The sequence below is a fragment of the Colossoma macropomum genome, unplaced genomic scaffold (genome assembly GCF_904425465.1).
Source record: "Colossoma macropomum unplaced genomic scaffold, Colossoma_macropomum, whole genome shotgun sequence".
NCBI classification, from domain to species: Eukaryota; Metazoa; Chordata; class Actinopteri; order Characiformes; family Serrasalmidae; genus Colossoma; species Colossoma macropomum.
Genome location: NW_023494800.1, coordinates 10389979 through 10410255, shown reverse-complemented (window position 1 = coordinate 10410255; position 20277 = coordinate 10389979). Strand labels below are relative to the sequence as shown.

At 37.9% G+C, this 20277-nt stretch overlaps 1 protein-coding gene across 1 annotated transcript; it reads left to right on the top strand.

Annotated features, from left to right (window-relative positions):
• The first annotated feature begins 1394 nt into the window (after positions 1 to 1394).
• Positions 1395 to 14627, top strand: zgc:109965 (uncharacterized protein LOC619266 homolog). Its single transcript, XM_036588866.1, has 17 exons — positions 1395 to 1545; positions 1929 to 2096; positions 2903 to 3093; positions 3344 to 3488; positions 5261 to 5358; positions 5461 to 5538; positions 6603 to 6706; positions 8366 to 8454; positions 8941 to 9080; positions 9182 to 9244; positions 10835 to 10950; positions 11050 to 11137; positions 12648 to 12686; positions 12793 to 12965; positions 13062 to 13115; positions 14241 to 14319; positions 14428 to 14627. The coding sequence occupies exons 1-17, from the start codon at positions 1395 to 1397 to the stop codon at positions 14482 to 14484; spliced, it is 1833 nt and encodes a 610-aa protein (XP_036444759.1). The 3' UTR covers positions 14485 to 14627.
• Positions 14628 to 20277: the final 5650 nt, after the last annotated feature.

The window sequence follows — 20277 nt, the reverse complement described above, 5'->3', positions numbered from 1 at the left end:
ATGAGCAGGGAACAATCACACCAGGGGTGGGGAACTTTGGTCTCGAAGGCTGGATTCCTGCCCAGTTTGGTAAACTTCCTGCTCAAACATTCCTGATTCAAATCAGCAAGTAAATTCCAGGTTTAGTTGGTTTGGTAGAACAAAGAAATCAGTAAACTGCTAGACTCCTTGATTGACTGAAGACTAGCGTCCAGGTCTGACTCCATATTCATTTTGGAACATCCACTTTTCCCAATCCTATCAGATTACAGTAAATTAAAAAATGTCCTGCCCATGATTATTTTATAATAGAAATATGTTAAGGAAGAAAAATGCACCATGATTTCCGATTCACATTGACTTTAACAATGACTGCAGATAGTTGTATTGGTGAGATCTTTACTCAAAAATGTTAACTCTTTCTAAACAGCGTCATAAAGAGTAACATCAGGTTACATTGCTCAAACAATGGTAACTCACACAAAGATGGTTCTTCAAGGCTTCTTTAGTAAAGACAGTGGTTCTGTATCGAACCATGAACACTCAAAGAACCCTGTGCATGCTTAAAGTGTACTTTGCGTGGTGAAATGGTTATTCAGATTGATGGAGAATGTTGTAAATGGTTCTATATAGAACCTTTTTGAAAAGGGTTCTACTATGTTTATGATGTCAAGCTTGTACCAGCACTCTCAGAAATAAAGGTACGAAACTCACTCTTTCTATTTTATTGTTCTGTTTGAAAACATTAGGTTATAAAAAGGTACAAATACATAGTTTTCACCTGGAAAAACTTATTTAAGGTTCACAATTGGACCTTAAAACCACTGTTGTACCTTTGAGGGCACATTTACATTGTTTGTACCTTGATGAACTAAAAAACAATTAAACAGCGCAGAACCTTTATTTCTAACAGAAAGTAGAAGAACCCCTTAGGTGTGATTATAGAACACTATACACTTAGGACAGTACACAGAAGATAATATATGAGTATATAGCTTCATAAAAACAAAATATACATGTACATGTGGGAAAAGTTTTTTTTTTAATAAACTAAACAAAAAAATAACAATCTTAGCAAGAGCTTAATAAACACATCCAACAGTTGAAAAAATCTGAAAACACTGAACAGACAAACTATTTTTGAGACCTAAAATGAAGCTGAACCACAGGATTTCTGCTCACCCTGTTGATGCACCTTGTCCAGTCTGTTCATTTACATTATTACTGCATGTTTCTCCTGCTGTATGTCAGATTAAGTCTATTGTCAGTTGTGAGTGCTCTCAGGAAGACATGGTATTAACCTCTATATCTCTGATAGGCCAGGAAGTTGTAATTATTAGCAGAGAGAGAGAGGCAGGAAGGCCTAGGATTGGTGGAAAGGCCTGATTAGCCCTGCTTCATCCCTCCTGGAGCAGATGGTGCAGAAGGCTTACCTACAGGCCTCAGGGAGCCTTCTTCTACTGGCCAGAGTCTGGACAGCGCACACTACAAGGAGAAAAAAGGGAAAAACACCTTTTTTGCTAAAGAAAAGGGACCAAAACCAACTTCAGGTGAGGTTTAAAACTTGTAGTGGGGGTCTCTTCTACTTAAATGCAAGCAACGTAGTAAACCACTGTTGTAATGAGCCCTGGGTGTAGTTGTTAAGCCCTTAAACTCTATTGACAGCTCTATTGACCCATCAGCAGGTTTCCTCATGGAGTGATTCACACTCAGTACTGGATCATTTGCCTTAAGATTTATAATTGAATAATAACTCTGAAATTTAAGGGGTTTAAACTAACGTGAGATTCTACACATTGGAGTAAACAGCATTTTGACCTAGTGCCTTCATTCAACACGCCTAGTTGTACTTGGTTGCTTAATGTATGACTTCTCTTTAATAGGCTACTCTAACTGTATTAGGTATAGTTAAATGCTCTTTGTGGAACCCCCTTGTTCTCTTTTTGTAGGTTTACTCAAAATGTGTGGCAGCATCATGACTTTGAGAAGCTCCAGAGTGGCCGCCATGCTGCTGCTGTCTGCACACTTGCTGCATGCATCTGCCCTTCCAGCTGCGTCCTCCTACGAGTTTACAGCCTACAGGATGCAGCAGTACAACCTGCAGCAGGACAAACGAGGTAACATCACTTCAGATCCCCTAATCTGTACAGTCTCAGAAAAAAAGGTAGTAAACTGTCACTGGGTCAGTAGCCCTCTTGTCACTATGGTGGTACCCTCAAGTGTACATTTCAGTACCTTTAGTCAGGGAACATAATTGTACCATAATCCATTGAAATTATATTTTCTAAGTCTAAGACTCCACACACCCCGTCTCATCTCCAGGCTTTTTATTTTATTGTTCTGTTTTAAAAAATTCCGTTATGAAATGATACAAATATGAACTTTTCACCAGGAAAAACTTATTTAAGGTGCACAACTGGACCTTAAAGCCAATGTTGTACCTTTTAGGGTACATTTACATTGTTTGTACCTTGATGAATAAAAAATGTACCTGCACAGAACCTTTATTTCCAACAGTGTACAGGCACAGCACACAGGGAATTATGGGTCTTTTTTCAACATATAGATTTACTTACAGATAGATGAGTCAGTCTTTGTGTTGGAGCTCTATAATACAGTATAAAGGGGGATGCATACAAAGGTGAAGAAGCTGAAAATCTTTTAAAAAGTCTGTTTTAAGTCACTTTCTAATGCACAACTACTGTTTATTTGCGGAATTACACATAAAAAATCAAGTCGTTTTATTTTTTTCCAAAATGTTAAACAAATAGAAATCGTGCAATAAAAAAAAGTGCAGAAGTGTGTTCTCTGTAAAGGATGTGCACTTCAACAAAACATAATTTGACCAGGGGTGTTTAAACTTTTGAATTTGGCTGTATGGGTTATCGTTTACATAAAATATAATCTGATGTTTAATCCACAGGTTGCCGTGGTGCCATCGTCGTGGCCGAGGCTCGTTCAGCGGATGATACAATTCTGACCCGTCGCTGTGTGATCATGAAGCTGCCTGACTTTACAGCAGAGCGCTACCTAGAGGCCAAGAGGCAGAACGCAGCAGCAGTGCTCATACTGCTCCCCCAGAACATCTCTACCGTACCTGAAGACGTCATACAGGTGCTGGCAGACGCCGTTGCACTCTGCTAGGCGATTTTGATGTCTCTAAGAAGCACTCTTTCATTTTCCTTTACCATTTCATAATCCAGCCTTGGGCTTCTATGTTTTCATTAAGGGATTCTGACATTTTGAGGTGGAAGTAAACAGCCCTGCAGCTACAGAACTTGCATCATAAAATTCCAAAGGATAAATTGCTCTCTGCCTTTAGAATGAATGATTTAAGGAGTAAATGTGATCTCTCGTCCTCCAGGGTTTCATGGTGAGTGAGTCAGAGGCTCTGAAAAAGGAGACCCTCATGCCCGTGTACGTGGTCCACGAAGATGAGCAGCTTCTGTGCATGTATGCAGAAGTGAAGCTGGCTGCAGCCACCAAGTCTGCCTCCATTCTGGTCAGAGGTGAGAGGAGCCAAAGTAGGTGAGAAGAATATCAATTCTTCGTTATATTCAGTTTTAGGTACCAGCCAGGTGGGTATAGGTGTCAGTCAAAAGGTAGGACACACCTGACTGAATGTGTTTTACATATTGAGACATTACAGTCTAAAGGCTTCTGTGCTTCAGTGCTTGAAATCTGTGTCTAAGACAAATATAAGTAGTACAGTTGATGAAATTTTGTAAATTTGTAATTGTAAATTTTGCCCCCAAGAAGTAGTTCTCAGCAGCCAACAACAGCTGTGCTGTTGGAATAGCATCCCAGGTGGCTCCTCATGAAGTTGCTTGAGAGAATGCAGAGAATGTCAAATTTGTGCAATGCTGCATCACGGCAAAATAAGAACGTAAATTATTATTATTATTATTATTATTATTATTATTACATTTAACATTTTTGCATTGCCCCATATGTGATATTCCATAGTTTAAATGTATTCATAATTATTGTAAAATGAGAAAAATAGTACAAATGAGGAAAACCGTTCTGATAGTAGGTGTGTCCAAACTTTGGGACTAGTGCTATATATTGTTGCTGTTAAACAAAACCTTGTCTCTCCATTTTTGATGATTTTAATTTTTAGCAGCTACCAGCTGTGTAACAAGACAGAACCGGCCAGACGCTTGTGAGTAAAAGTAGGAAATGAGGCTTTCCTAGTGTGAATACAATCAATACTAGTGGTTAGTAAACATGCATGGGTCAAACCCAAAATCGGCCACATAAGGATGAACATAACATAGACAGGAACAGGTAAACACAATCCACAAAAGGGACAGGCAAAAGGCAGAGTTGATAAGTCCCAAAAACACTCATATACACAGGAAGGCAAACAAACACAGAATGGAACGCTCAGTAGCTCTACTGAAGGAAGCAATACCTCGCAAATAACTAAACTAAAGCCTGGGCTTAAAATACTAACTACCACAAGTCATATGACAAACCAGACAGGTGTATCAGATTAGTATTCAGGCGAAGGGGAACAACGATTGGCTGTGGATGGTGGTGTGACAGTCACATTATCTCCAAGTGAAGAGAAGTTCTCCAAAGAGTCAGATCCAGAGGGGTGTGTGACAAGCTGGTGTTTACTGCTGTTTATGTCAAATTTTCATGACGAACGGCCGACAGAAACAGTCTAAACTCCTGTTACTTTACTTACATTGAAAGCGAAGAATGTTTTTTTTCCTTCTCCTGTGAAGTTTGGAGAATTTTCTTGGAGAATTTTTAAGATATGAGGTTTTGTTCTGACAGTGAAGTCATATACAGTGTATATACAGATGTGTGCAAAAGTTTGAACACCCCTGGTCAAATGTTGACTGTCTAGTGCATATAAGTTAACACATCCTCTTCTGGGAAAAAAAAAATTGAAACATGCTATTTTTGTGCAAATGTTACTGCAAATTTCTCTATTTATTTGCTGAGATTAACAAATTAAAGAGAAAAAAAACAAAGTATAAATTGGGCTGTAACTTTTGCACAAGCAAAATGTTTTATTTTCATTTCAGCAAAAAGTAGTTCAGAGCAAAATCACCACACCTAAGAATGAAAGGCATCCAAACTTATCATGTAGATGTGTAGGCCATACAAAATCAACCTGCACTGAAAAAGGTATTTGGTGACAAAAACGTTTGCACTGTTTTTCTGCATTAAAGATCTGGCTTAAACTATTTTGAAGGGTTTTTTTAATCGGCGCATTTTTTTATTAAATCTAAATTCAGCTTGTTTCAAATTGTTTCTGTTGCAGTTCTCCGCAGTATGGTCACAGCCACTGCCTTCCAGATACTGGTGAGCAACAACTCCCCCATCAAGGCCATCACTGACAATTCCATCATTACGTTAGAGGTGAGCTTGACAGCTTTAACTGGCAACTCCATCCCTTAAAGTATCACTGTGTGACCTGTAATTGAACCTGCCAGTCTCACTGATTGATTGCTTTGTTCCAAGGGTGTACTTCCTGGAGTCGGAGAAGACCCACCTACAATCGTGCTCACCGCCCACTATGACTCCTTTGGCCTTGCTCCAGTAAGTCTCAGTGATTGAAAGGGAAATGTTTTGAAAAATATGTGTGCTCTTCATTTCTTCACTACATCAACTTGTCTTCACTGTCGATCTTTGGTTGCCCTTTATGACCGTTCAGTGCATTTAACATTCATGGGCATCATAAAATGATTACGCTTACACTGTCAAGTTCTAAATTGACTGCTCTAAGCTAGCTGACCTTTACAACCACACGCAAACAGACGTTAGGAGCATTAATTTAGCTCACAGTATCACTTGTGGAGATGAATTTGCCCCTCAGCATTGCTTTGCGCTGTTGATTGATAAAGCTATGACGATGCTGTAATAATCTTGTTAACTTGGCACATCATCCATTAAATAACAAAGTAATGTTCTTTTCTTGAGCTTTATGGACTCAGACTGTGTCTCTTGAATGACTGAAATCATAGGCGAGATTAAATCTCCAGGTTTGTGATGAAATCAGGATACTTCATTGCACCATAGGCCCACCACTGGTATGAGCTATTCACTCTTATGAAAGGAAACTCTTATTTCTTCTTTTCTGTTCTTGTGTGAGATGTGAACGTTGTTGCAGGGCAGATTTACCAGCCTGTCCAGCCCTATAACCTCTCAGCTGGCCAGACTATCCACCCATGCTGCTTCTTTCCAATTTCCAACACATAATTTCTTTTTTGCTAGCAAGACTGTGGTTAAATACCCGTAGGTATTGCTGACCTTCTGAGAAGCTTGATTGCTTTTTTTGTTGGTTTTACTTTTCTTGGTCCTGCTGAGTTGGGCTTAAAAGTCATTATCTTTATCCCTCAGCTTTTCCCAGATCATTAAACCATCATTTAATGAATCTTTTAAACTGACCAATTAAAAATATGAACAATATCTCTAATGGATTAAAGGTCTGGAGCTGATTCTACACTCTTGAGGTTCATTGCCCAGTCTATTACAGTTCGACACCTAATGATTAAGAGTTGACCTCTAACACACTGTGATTCTATTATGCTCTAAAAAGCAGAACATGTGTGTTAAATAGGACTTTCTTTCTGTTTATGGCTGTGAACCTGTTTGCTTCTCAGTGGCTGGCATATGGAGCAGACTCCAATGGCAGTGGAGTCACTGTGCTGCTGGAACTGGCTCGCCTCTTTCAAAGACTCTACAGTGATCCTCGCAACAAAGCTCCGTAAGTTGTCTGTCTCTGTTCAAAAGCAGGATTAAGTGGCACAAATATAAAACACAATAGCGTGTACTTAGAGTTGCTGTATGTATTGAGGTAGTGAGGGTTTGCTGTCATACATCCACCATATGAAACTCCTGTCTTAAAGCAAACCATGTACTGTGAAAGTAGAATCTAACTGAATGAAAATGTGCCATTTGTACCTTAAGTTATGTGTCAAAATACTGGTCAAAAGTTTATACACCCCATTAATAGGGTTTTCCTTTTTTCAGCCCACTTATATTTTAGATTCTTAAAAGTAGCCTGTTTTGCCTACGTTTGCACACTCTTGGTATTCTTCCAAGCAGCTTCATGAGTAGCCAATTAGAATGCTTTTCAGATCTAAGAGAAATTCAGCAATACTGTGCAAAAGTCAGAGACCACCCTGCTGTGCATTTCATTTCCAGTCAAAATGGCCTTATAAATTAAACTTCTATGTTTTCGTCATCAGAAAAAATCAGGACACAAATATTTAACAAAAAATTAAACAGAAGCCTCAACAATTAAATATATTATCAAATCTATCTGTATTTAGCTTGTCCACCCTACTGCCACTTTAACTCTGTTCCCAAAGGAGTCACCACACACACACACACACACTTTCTGAAACTGCTTATGCCTCTGAGTCACGGAGGATGCTGGAGCCTATCCAGCGGTCATTGGGCGGAAGGCAGGATACACCCTGGATAGGTCGCCCAGTCCATCGCAGGGCAAACAGACAGACATATACATTCACTCACTTGCCCTTCTACCCACTATGCCACCGTGCCACCAAAGGAGTCACTACAGAGGAGGTGTCCAGGACCTGTACCCTCTGGACCTGAATTCACCACCACTGGTTATCAATGACATTATGTTCCCTTTCAACAAGACACTAACATTCACCCAAACTGCTACCCAAACTCACCTCAGCTGCCTTACAGATTTCTTTCTCATGTGCATCTAAATGGCTAAAGGAGATTTTCTGAGTATATTAGATGTAAGATGATCCACTTACATACAGGACAAGATTCTAGGGTCTGAAAGGATGTGTAGCTGTCATGATGCTGTTCCTGAAAAAAAAAGGAAATAGTCTGAAAAAAAAAAGAAAATTTGCATTAGAACAATGGATATCTGAGATGTGAAGTAGGGTTTTATGGATAGAAGGAGTCTAAATTTGTAATTGGAATTAGCTGGATTGTAAAAAGTAGAAAAGAAACTTTTGAATGTTTACAAAGAACATGCAAAAAACTTCCCTGCAGATTTCTTTGAAAAACTGAAAGTTTCCTAAAAAGAAATGGTTCATGAATAGGCATGACCTGAACTGTTTATACTTGTTTATGTAACAAGTATTCAAGCATTTAGGCATAGGCTTGCAGAGGTGGCAGAAGTACAAACAGGCTTGTAGCCTTTTTGATCATGTAAAACAAACATTTGATCCAGTGTGTCTAAACCTCCGGCCATTTGCACATAAGATTGGACACCACTGGTAGTGTATATAAATAAACAAGATACAATCAGTAGTTCTGATTCATCTGTTTATTTACACATGAAAAATGCATAGCGTTAATACTCGATCAAGTACATCTTGTAAATTTACCTATTTATTTTGACCTTTAGCTTGTTTTGTGGCTATTCTAATTATAGGTATCACCTCCTTTTCTCCCTTACTGGTGGTGGGAAATATAATTTCCTTGGCACCAAGCGCTGGCTCGAGGAAAATATGGACCATGCAGGTTTGTCATTTATTTGTGACCCTTTATTCACCATAACATGAACATGACTGTTATAGAAAACTGACATATAAGTTAGCCTTGAACTAAATGTTACTGTTGGAGAAGGCTTATGTGTTCATGGCCCAGCGGTGTGCTGAACTACTTTACCTTGGTCATAGCTCTGGAAGTTTTTTCCAAGTGTTTTTCAGTCTGACTACGCAGTCAGTCAAACACACACAGACAGGATGATATGTGTTGTGCACTTTCTGTTGAAATGATTTGCCGTTGTCAGGAGGCTTGTGGTGTTTTGTGGATGTACTCTGGTCACGACTGCTTGCTGCAGAATTGGAGATAGCTGTTATAGCTTTTCATTTGTGATAAGAAAGTCTGCCTGTCATAACAGCCTCGCTCTCCTGTCCTGTTCACCCTAAAAAGTAGCAAGCTATACAAGCAACACTAGAGCAGGACATTTATTTGTTTCTTTATCTGTGTTTCTCCACCACACAGAATCCAGTCTATTGCATGACAATGTGGCATTTGTTCTCTGTTTGGACACTATTGGCTCTGGGGATGAGCTTTTCCTCCATGTATCTCGACCCCCAAAACCAGGGACCCCTCAGTATGGCTTCATCCAGCAGCTGGAAGAGGTGAGAATGAAGCTCAAGCCTATATATTACTGTATTCTCATAACTAGCTGTTCATTTACTTCATAGATGCACTGTGGCATATATGCATTCCATCTTTGCAGGTGATCTCCTCCAGGTTTCCATGGGTGAGGTTTGGAACTGTGCACAAGAAGATCAACCTGCAGGTAAGGGCAGAAATGGCACGATACTTCGTCATTTTTTATAATACATGGTATGTAACCATGTTTGGTTTTTCTGAGGTTTACGAACAAGATAAAATGGGCAAAATGCAGCAGCAAAATAGCAGAGCCACGTTGATGTTGTTTTATCCTGCATGTAAACACAGTCACTAAAGTAGCTTTTTATCTTTGCTAAAGTTCAGCCTTTTCTATCTCAGAGTGACGCAGAGAAACTTGTTCATGCATTTGTTACAAGCAGAGTTGACTACTGTAATGCACTTCCTACTGGACTTCCTATTAAAACAATACATCCTTTACAACTTGTACAAAATGCATCAGCATCCTAACAAAAACAAAAAAGAGAGATTAAATAACTCCCATGTTGAAAAAAAACTGCACTGGCTACCTGTATCATTCAGGATAGATTTTAAAGTTCTGCTACTAGTTTTTCAGGCTCTCAATGATCTGAAAGCACCTGCTTTACATAGTGTCTATGTGTTTATGTTCCAGCATGTGGCCTTGGATCTGCAGATACTGACATTCTGCAAACACCTGTTTCAGTTATTCTGCTTCTAAACTGTGGAACTCAATTCCACCTTTCATTAGACAGTCAAGCTCAGTGCTCACTTTTAAGAAACATCTAAAAAAGTATCTCTTTAACTTAGCGTTTAATTAAAACGCTACTTCTAGTGGTGTTTATCTTTTAATTTGATCTGTGTCATTTTCTTATATGATTCTTAATTGATAGTTATAATTTCATGTATTACTGTTAAGCTTTATCACCTGTCTGTAAAGCACTCTGAGCTGCGACCAGCATGAAAAGTGCTACATAAATAAAAAATATTATTATAATTATTACTATTATTAAGAAAGTGGAATTATTTATTAATTAACAGTTTGCAAAAATAAACTATTTAGAGGGCCCATATTGGGTAAAACGAAATTATTGGGTAACACAAAATTGAGTTTGATGTAGTATGTAAACATTGTTAAACCTTCAACTCCCATTTTCATACATCCTTTTTTTCCCTATAAAAAATTATAATAATTAATTGTTTTTTGTGATGTCATGAAAAACTAACACATTTACATCTATCCAACTATTCAGCGTACAGCAGTTTAGCCACCCATTCATACTGAAGTAATAAGGACTGTTTCAATCTGGACTGCTTTGTGAATAAGGCACAGTGCAGAGCAGCCAATCAGAACAGAACTCATTTACATTTACGAGTCTTAAAGGTACTTTAACAAAAACAGCCTGTTTAATTCCAAGGTATAAAGAGAGGCTGAAAAATGGTCATGTAAACGTTAATTGTGACAAAACCAGCATCATTAATGGACCTTGGGGAAAAAATTAAATACAAGAAAATGTAGGATATGGGGCTTTAAGACTAAAAACAAATCAAACAACTGGTAAAAATACCTTATTAAAATAAAATAAGCCATAATCAACTGTCACAGTCATCTCCTCGTTACTACACAGTTTATGCAGTTAATATGCTCTGGTTATTTGATTACTGCAGTTGTTCATTATTGCAGTTGTTCAGTGCTCTAGAAGTACTGAGATATTGTTATTTTGGTCACCCATACCTGTAGGAGTCCACAGTAGCATGGGAACATGAGCGCTATGGCATGAAACACATTCCAGGATTCACCCTCTCGCACCTGGAGGACCCCAGATCAGAGCACAGGGGCTCCATCCTTGACACCATGTAAGAGTCCGGTTCAGATAGAGCAGTAGTCCAAAAACGTAGAATGTGCTCTACTCTGTCTGATATCTGCTTGCATTTATCTACCGCACATACATGCAGGTCACAAGTGGACATCAGGAAACTGAAGCGGAACACGGTCATCATTGCTGAGTCCTTGGTGCGGTACATGTATAATCTGTCGGACAAGGTGAGATAACTGCTTCAGTTATTTTCCACTTTTTTATCCAGTAAGGGACCATATCATAGAAATACGAATTTCTTTTTTTTTTTTAGAAATCAGTTTGATGTACTATGTAATGTTTATACCATTCAGTACAGTACAGTTTAGTACAGTCCACACAGTCCTTATATGGAAACAAAACCGCAAAACAGGCTGTACTGAATTCATCATTGTTGTGATGTCACAACCAAAAACCTATTTGTATGTGACCACCCATTCAGCTCAGCAGTTTAGACTGCCCATTCACGCTGAAGGAATGTGGTGTGTTGCTACTGCAGACGGTCTGTATCTAAGATGTAAGGAAGATGTGCGGAAAATGAAATGTTGTGCTGTTTGTGGCTGTCAGATAGCAAATGTATCACTGCAGCTTTCCAAAGCATCCAGACAACTGAAAGTAGTGACTGAAGCTTATTTATTCTAATGTTCCTGATGATTTCAGTGCAAACTTATCAGACTGCTTTCAGAATGAGGCACCATACAGGGCGACCAATCACAACAGAGGTCATTTACATATCAGTTTCAAAGGCACATTAACAAAACAGCGTGTTGAATTCTAAGGGATAAAGAGAGGTTGGGAAATGGTTATGTAAAAATAAATTAGGACTGTTTTTTGTTCATAAAACCAACATTATGAGTGACCTTGAGGAGAACTTTTGGTACATTTATTCACACAAAACATCTTAAGTCAATTTCATAGAAAATAAATGGGTCATTCTCCATTTTGAGTGGGAAACCATGTCACAAAGGTTGCAGGGCTTAAAAAGATTTTTTTTAACATATTATTTATTACATAATATTTTTAAGAGGTTTTACTTAGGAATTTGTATAAAACAGATTTGGGTATACTTTATACATAATTAACATTATACTACATTAAAAAAATATGTATTTTATTTTAAAAAATCATTTGTCAAAGAGATTTTGGTCACTGGTGTTATCAGGACTCTTATTTTGCATTTTTACATAGTATTTTCACATCTATTAATCTGCTTCCTTGGGTCAAGGCTCATCATAGTATCATTTATTAATAATGTAGTTTATCAGGCAACACATAACTTCTGTGTGTCACTGGTGTTATGTGCTTTAAAGGCTGGATAATTAATTTTTTTTCAAAATGGTGCCATATATAATTTTATTGCTGATTTTAAATAGTTGCACAAGGTCACCTGACCGCAAATGAGTCAGCCAGTTTACAAAATCCTCAATTTTAACCAGAATGTCACTGGAGTCACAGTCACTGGTGTTATACCATATTCATTTAACACCAGTGACATGTAAAATATGTCTGGAATTAAGCTCTCCTTTTTGCATATATGATAAAAGGAGATGTTAATGGACACATTTAGAGTATTTAGTTTTGGGATGAAAGAGAATTCCCACTCCAAATGGATAATGACCCAAATACACAAAAAAAATAGAAGAATATGCTCTGTGTGCTACTTTCTAACTGGTACTCTGTGTTTGTTTTCTTATGTAGGGTTCTCCAAAAGAAATCCAGGTTTTCAAGGGCAGTTTGGTAAACAGGCGTTTGTGAAAAACTGTTTTCTGTTATTGCATAACATAGCAGGCTGATGTGTTCCTCTGTCTCACTGTGTGCTCATACATTTTATTACATTTTGTAGGACATCCTGGACAGTCGTTTGTCTGCGCTGATGAACATGTTGACGTCTGTCCCGCGAGCCACTCAGCTGATGGACAAAGAGCCACAACACACTCTCCTCATCAACAGCTTAGAGCAGGAGTTCAAACGCTACCTCCAGCAGGTCTACAGACACACTTTCCGTCAGGACCGCAAGTGAATACACACACAGACACGTAAACGTATTCACACGTGTGGAAAAAGGCCAACTGTGGAATTAATGAATTGGTTGGGGTTTTTTTTTTTGTCTAGGGATCCTGATGTCACATTCTTTGATCAGATGAAACAGCCAATGATGATGTACAGGTTAGAGATTTTTCATTTTTGAAGTCAGTCTATATCTGTTATCACTTCCAAAGAGAACTGGGTCATTCTACAGAAACGTCCACTTTTCTATCTATCCATAGGAGTCACTGGTGTTACTGATCGTCATTGGTGTTACACGTAAGAAAGGTAACACCAGTGACATTTTTGATGAAAAATGCATTTTACAAAATGGCTGATACAGAGCGTCAAACCACATGTTGTCAATCATGGAATATCCACTAAAATATGTAATTTAATCCATTTGTATTCTATTTTTTCACAATTACCTAAGAATAAATTAGGTCATACCGGTGACGTCAGCTAAAAGCTTCATATGAAATCATGAGCTAAATGAGAAAATTTCTGAAAAGACACAGTGGACTCACCATGTGCTTTTCATCATAGATCCTCAGAAAATAGGTAAAAGGAACTCGAGTGATGTCATCGGTGTGATTTTTATTTCAAAAATAAGAGATTTTTTGTTACGCAGTAACACCAGTGACACGACTCCTGGGGACCAGAACTTTCATTATATATTTTATAATATTTATTTGGCATTTGTTTTCTTTGTCACTTAATTTATATATTCCATAGTCATGTATAGATAATTGTAGTTAAAATTGCAGAAAAATTTGTTTTTTTCTTCAAAATATGGCGCTTACCCTTTACACATGACTGTGGGGATGAGCAGTTCTGTGGTGCTTGGAATTCTAGATAATTGATTTAAAAATCAATGTTGCTAAATTGATGGCTGAAGAAGGTGTAATTGTTAAAATAACTTATTGTTTTATTTGAAAATGTAAAAAAATTGTAACCCTTAACGTGTTTTTTATTTGTAATATATCTGTAAACACTAGGGTCACCAAAATGGACGTTTCTGTAGAATGACCCAACTATACTAATAACAACATCCCTATAGCCTATTACATTTACTTGGGGAGGTAAATCTGCAATCCTCATGTTTTTTTTTTCAAGTCTGACAGCAATAATTTGAATAATTATGAACTTTCAGGCTGGGCTAAATATGGTCATTTTGTTGGAAATCACATTTATATTTTATTCCATAGTAATTACTCAACGCCTGCTTGAATAGAGCTTATGTCTTACTTTAACTGTTTCCCATAGGGTGAAGCCTGCTGCGTTCGATCTGTTCCTGGGTGGCTGTATTGCAGGCTACTTAGGAGTAGTCTACTATGCAATTCAGGTTTGTGCCATGGTTCTTCCAAGTGGGCCACTTTCAGAGACAGAACATACTTTTTTTTTGAAGCACTATAATTTCTTAAACCTCAAGATGACTGCCCTTTCTTTACAGAACTTCGGGAGCCTCTATACAAAGCTCAAGGCCACAGTGAAGAGCAAGCAGCAGTGAGAACCACTGGCTAGTTTGCCAAAGAAAAATACTCAAATATCCTTCCAAAGGCAGAGATGGAGAAAAGGCCACTGAGGATGTAGTGGAATGTTTTGAAAGAGCTGTTTTGGAAAGTAAACAGAAAGAAGTGGTTCTGCAAGGCACCGAGTCTTGCGAGGCTTTGTATTTTACTATTTTATGTACTTTAATAATTAAACATGGTCCTGATTGTTATTGTTGTTGCCTTTATTTCAGCACCAAACTGCTGACGGGTGTTTAGAAGTGTAAGTAGGTGATCATAGTGCTATAGTATTCTACAGGTAGAACCGCTGTAGCAGAACTCATGAGTTAATAATGGTTCACTTAAAGGGTAACACGATGCCAGTAAGAGTGAACGCAAGCTTACACGGTAGGCCATAAATAGTGAAGCTATCCATCTCATGTATCGGGCTGGTTCTCAATGGATTTGTAGCATATTAGACCATTTGGCCTAGCACACACTGCCTATGACATATTAGATTTCTAATCCTTCACATCAGATTATGATCTTTATTTAAATAACCTCTGCAGATCTCTATAATCGTGAATCATTTTGTAGTTGGCAACATGCTCATATTAGGAACTCTTGCCACTTTTTTCTCTCTGGGGAAAAAATGAATAGCAATTTTTGAAAAACAAGAATGTTCCAAAGCTGATGCATTTCGCCCTGTATACACTTTTGTATACACTCCTGAATGAAACTGGATCTTCTGAATTACAAAGTCATTAAGTAGTTAAAATATGAAATGGCACATAGTACATTTAAGTCTGTTCCCTTCAGAGAATGTGTTAATCTTTTTGAGTCAGCAAAACATAATTTTTAATGAGTATTTAACTTCTGCATATAACTATGCTACAAGCACACTAACACCCCTGCGCCCTAAAATGATGTCGCATTAAAGTAAGTCTGATACTGTATTTCTATGTCTAATACTGTACTTCTAAGCATATTACTGTACTATGCTATAACAACATCAGCTCCTACTGACACATCAACCACCACATTTGGCAAAGCTTGCTGGCTTTCATGGAGTATTTTGCTAAATGTTCGGAGGACAGATGTAAGTAGAACAAAACATCTGGACCTTCTGTTTCTCACAGGGCACAACAGAAGTGTTTGTCAAGATTCCTTTATCCCCATAGTAAAACATTATATAAGTAATGTACCATACATTCAGAGAAGAGTGGTGATATAAAGTCTCCAACCAAGTTTGCTAAGTTAGCTAGGCCAGCTGTGTTAGCTAGGCTATGTAATTTAGTCATCAGGGTAACATTCACCATATAAAGTACAATTATTACACAGATAATGTTCATGTTTACTTAAAATCACCTAATGTTCAGATATGAATGTCGAGTAGTGTCAAATAAGGGGCTACAGCAACCAGAGACCCTCCAAGAAATGTCCATTTTTGTGTCCATAGCTTTTACAGATATATTACCCTTGAAAAGCATGTTAGGGTTACAATTTAATTATATTTTAAAATAAAACAATAAGTTATTTTAACAATTACACCTTCTTGATTTTTTAAATCAATCATGTAGCATTCCAAGCACGACAGAACTGCTCATCCTCACAGTGTAAAGGGTGAGCGCCATATTTTGAGGTAAAAAAACATGTTTTTCTACAATTTTAACTGCAATACTCTATACATGACTATGAGATATATGATTTAAATGACATAAAGAAAACAAATGCCAAATAAATATTATAAAATATATAATGAAAGTTCTGGTCCCCAGGAGTTGTGTCACTGGTGTTACCGCGTAACAAAAAATCTCTTATTTTGAAATAAAAATCACACTGAGGACATCGCTTGACTTCCTTTTACCTATTTCCTGAAGATCTATGATGAAAAGCTCATGGTAAGTCCACTCTGTCTTTCAGTTATCAGAAATCTTCTCAATTTTTGCTCATGATTTCATATGAAGCTTTTAGTTGAAGTCACTGGTACGACCTAATTTATTCTTTGGTAACTGTGAAAAAATACAATACAAATGGATTCAATTACATATTTTAGTGGATGTTCCATGATTAACAACATGTGGTTTGCTGCTCTGTAGCAGCCAATTAGTAAAATGCATTTTTCATCAAAAATGTCTCTGGTGTTACCTTTCTTATGTGTAACACCAATGACGATCGGTAACACCAGTGAGACCTATGGATAGATAGAAAAGTGGACGTTTCTGTAGAATGACCCTACAGCAAGCTAATGTTAATCTTAGCAGTTTCACACCACAACTAGAAAAATGTAGTTCATAACATAGAGTTTTCTCAAAATAAACACCTATGTTGTTCGTTTCACTGAAGAGTAAGTAGTAAAAAAGTTATTTCCTGAAAGTTTACTTACCGACTCCTATTAGCTGTAATTCCTGTTAGCTGTGCTTCCTGTTAGCTGTGCTTCCTGTTAGCTGACTGCGCTAACTGGTGCTGTATTGATTCAAAAAATGAAACTTTGGCTGGGTTGTTACCATGCCTGAGTCATTAACCCAGCAGATGGGCTTCCCAAAATCTACCTAAAAACTCAGCACTGTGGAAATGACCCAACACAATGAGCCAACTGGCTCAACCCAGTTCACCAACCCAAAAATGTACTGTATCAGTCTACAGAGCAGACATACAACAAGTTGGATGGACTACAGATGATTAGTGCATTCAGTTTTGCCAAACCACTGTCCTGACTCTTCATTGCTCCTTCAGCTTCCCTGTAGTTCCCAAGTGGTTTAAAGCAGCTTACTGTTTGATCACAGTGCTCTATCTACAGGCTGTAGATAGAGATCCAGTCAGACTCCATCAGGCCCCAGTGGGGGCAGGATGTGAAGGCCCCAGTCACTCTAAAGACTTGAATTATTGATGGACAGAAGCAAAGTGGCCCCATGGCACTCTTGCCTCCAGGGGGCTGAGCCATTGGAGGCAGGAGAAACTAGAAGCTGCTGATGGATAAGTGACCTGCCAAACAACTGTTCTATTCTGTCTGCTTACTGGAGCTTATAATACACAACATGACTGCGCTTCCAGAACCTCCACCTGAATTATTCCTTATGATGTGTTTCACTGTGTCACTTGATCTGCGATGTGATTAGATTAACAAGGGCAGAGCTTAGCATTTAGGGTCCCATATGAAGAGTTTGAGATGTAGTATGTAAACATAGTTTGTTTCTCCAGTCCATACAGTTGATGGATTTTTTTGTATTTGTTGTTTTTTGTGATATGTTTACATATATCTGCCTATCCAGCCTACAGCAGTTTAGCTCCGCCTATTCATGCTGAAGGTATAAGGAGTGTCTCAGCCCTGCTTTTTTAATGTGGCACAATATAGGGCATCCAATCAGAACAGAGGTGATATCAGTCTTAAAGGCACAGTAACAAAAAATAATCTGTTTAATTCTAAGGAATAAGAGAGGCTAGAAAATGGTCATGACTAAATAAATTATGACTGTTTTTGGTACATAAACCCAAACAAAACCTCATAACTGGACCTCAGGGATGAAAGTAAATCAAGAGAAAATGTAGGCTAGGACACCTTTTGAGAGTTACGGGCAACTGCCTTATCTTTTTTGTGTTGTTATAAATCACCTTGGTGTGAGAATGAACAGCAAGCTAAGTGAGCAGCAGACTGGACACTGACATAGAAGCTGAAAAGACTTATGATTAGAGCAGAGAAGGCGTGGCAGGGAGAAGAGAGACTAAAATAAACACCATGAGTGCGTGGAAGCGTGTCCTGGGTGGTGGTGTGTCAGACAGAGGGAGGCGGAGAGGTCCTAATGAGGTCACTCAGGTACAGTACACGCTCAGTGCTATAGAGCCAGGCTCAGTCAGAGTGGTCAGGGGAGATGGCTCCTCAGCTGCAGCTCAGCACCTACTCACAGGAGTTCAGCTACCCGGCCCAGGCCAAGACCACCCGGCCTAGACCCGCGTCCGCCCACCGCAAGAACAACCCCCACCCACGGCCGGTAAGGACTGACATTCAGCACCACATACACTGTCAAAAGTTTGGGGACACCCTATTATTTTCTAATTGTTACATTTAAACTGGGCAAGAAAAAAAGATTTTTGTCCATGTAAAACAGCCTTTAATTAACACTTTAGCTAATTTGGGTATGTTTTGTAACACAAGTATCTATGAAAGTGTCATGGTCGAAGAGTAAATGCTGTCTAAATAATGATTTGACAGTATTCTTTTTGAAACTACTGGTTAAAGTACATATTGAAACTATTGAGGTGGTTTAAACAGCTGGAAAGTTTGAGTGCTGATGAGTGCTGACCTCACAACAACAGGATAAAATATTTGGGCTTTAGTGTTATTCTCAAGGAAGCACTGTCACAAATGTTGTGACCAATATTTACACGTGTGATATTGTTTTACTCAAAATAAACCTGGTAAGTCTTTGGTTATGTTAAACTTTTTAAATGGCCAGGATTTGTCAGCAGATCAAGGCTATTACAGACATCTATAACTCGAGAATAACTCTTAAGTTTGCATTGCTTTCCAAGTAATTACTGAATAATAAGCATTGGGAAGTAATAAGTATGGGATTTTATAAGGTTTAAGCTTTTGCAAGCTGATATGCTCATTTGTATCAAAGATATTTTGAAAAGCTAGACATCTACAAACTTTAACAGACAGAATATCACACTGTTTAAAATGGATAAAATCAAGGTTGTATCATCAGCAGGATAAGAAATTCCATGTTCAGTACAGACCTTAAAAATCCAAGCAACTGGCTTAGCTTATTGATTGATTGATTGATTGATTGATTGATTGATTGTCCAGTTAGAAATCATTTTTGTGTGAAGATGACAAGCAAGCCTAGTGACAAACTAGACACCGGCACAAAAGGGATGAATGATAAATAAATAAATTGATTGTTTATAGATGGATAAAATATAATGCACAGTATTTCCTTTACATGAGAATATTATGCTGAGTATCAAGGCCAACACAGTTTTAAACATTTTATTAAATATTTTGAAGCTTGATGGATCCCTCACTTAAGCATCAAGGATGAAAATTTGGAGTCATGCTTTCAACTGTTTCTTGGCAACAGAAGGCTGGAGCCTCTTCACTGATTATGGAATGGGCAGCATATTGTTGTAATGTAGCCTTTATGTACAGTAATGTACTAAAATCAGATATCACTCTTTATGTATTTAATTTCCAGTGAGAACTGCTATTATCTACATGTTATCAGCCCCTAACATCCCAGGCTCATTATGGCTTATTATTCAGTAAGTACAGGGCAGTTCTTAGGTTTAAGAAGTGTGTAATAAAACTTTGGGCCTGCTGGTCGGCCCATGACCTGTTTAGGAGTTAATTTTGCACCATTAGGAAAAAAACAGAAAGCATATTTAACAGAAAATTACACAGAAGCTTTAACAACTAAATATAATATCTTTCAGGTTATCAATTTTTCAAATTTGCCTTTGATTTTAGATTTCAAAGAGAGTTCAGTCTTAGAAGTTGGTTGCATTTTCTGCTTCTCACAATCAAACAAAGCAAAACAAAACCAAAATAAACACATTCAGGTCTGGACTCTGGGCTGGTCAGTGCATCGATCTGAGATCACCAGCAGCTTTTTTGTTTGATTTGTAAATTTTCTTCTTTTTTTGTCAATTTTCTTTTCTTAGTAAAGAATTCTTGACAGCTACACATCCTTTTAGATCCATAGAGTTGTCTTCTTATGGTGGAAGGATGGACAGAAACATCTGTGGGTTTTTTCAGATCTGATGTAAGAGTGGAGCTTGATTTTCTCCTCAAAGATGACAGTTTATCTGGT

Bases quoted from the DNA above. Each gene is read 5' to 3' on its own strand.
- zgc:109965 (XM_036588866.1), top strand. From the start codon at position 1,395: ATGGTGCAGAAGGCTTACCTACAGGCCTCAGGGAGCCTTCTTCTACTG. The intron at 1,546-1,928 runs GTAGTGGGGGTC...CTCTTTTTGTAG, and splicing joins TCAGGTGAGGTTTAAAACTT to GTTTACTCAAAATGTGTGGC. The intron at 9,081-9,181 runs GTGAGAATGAAG...CCATCTTTGCAG, and splicing joins TCATCCAGCAGCTGGAAGAG to GTGATCTCCTCCAGGTTTCC.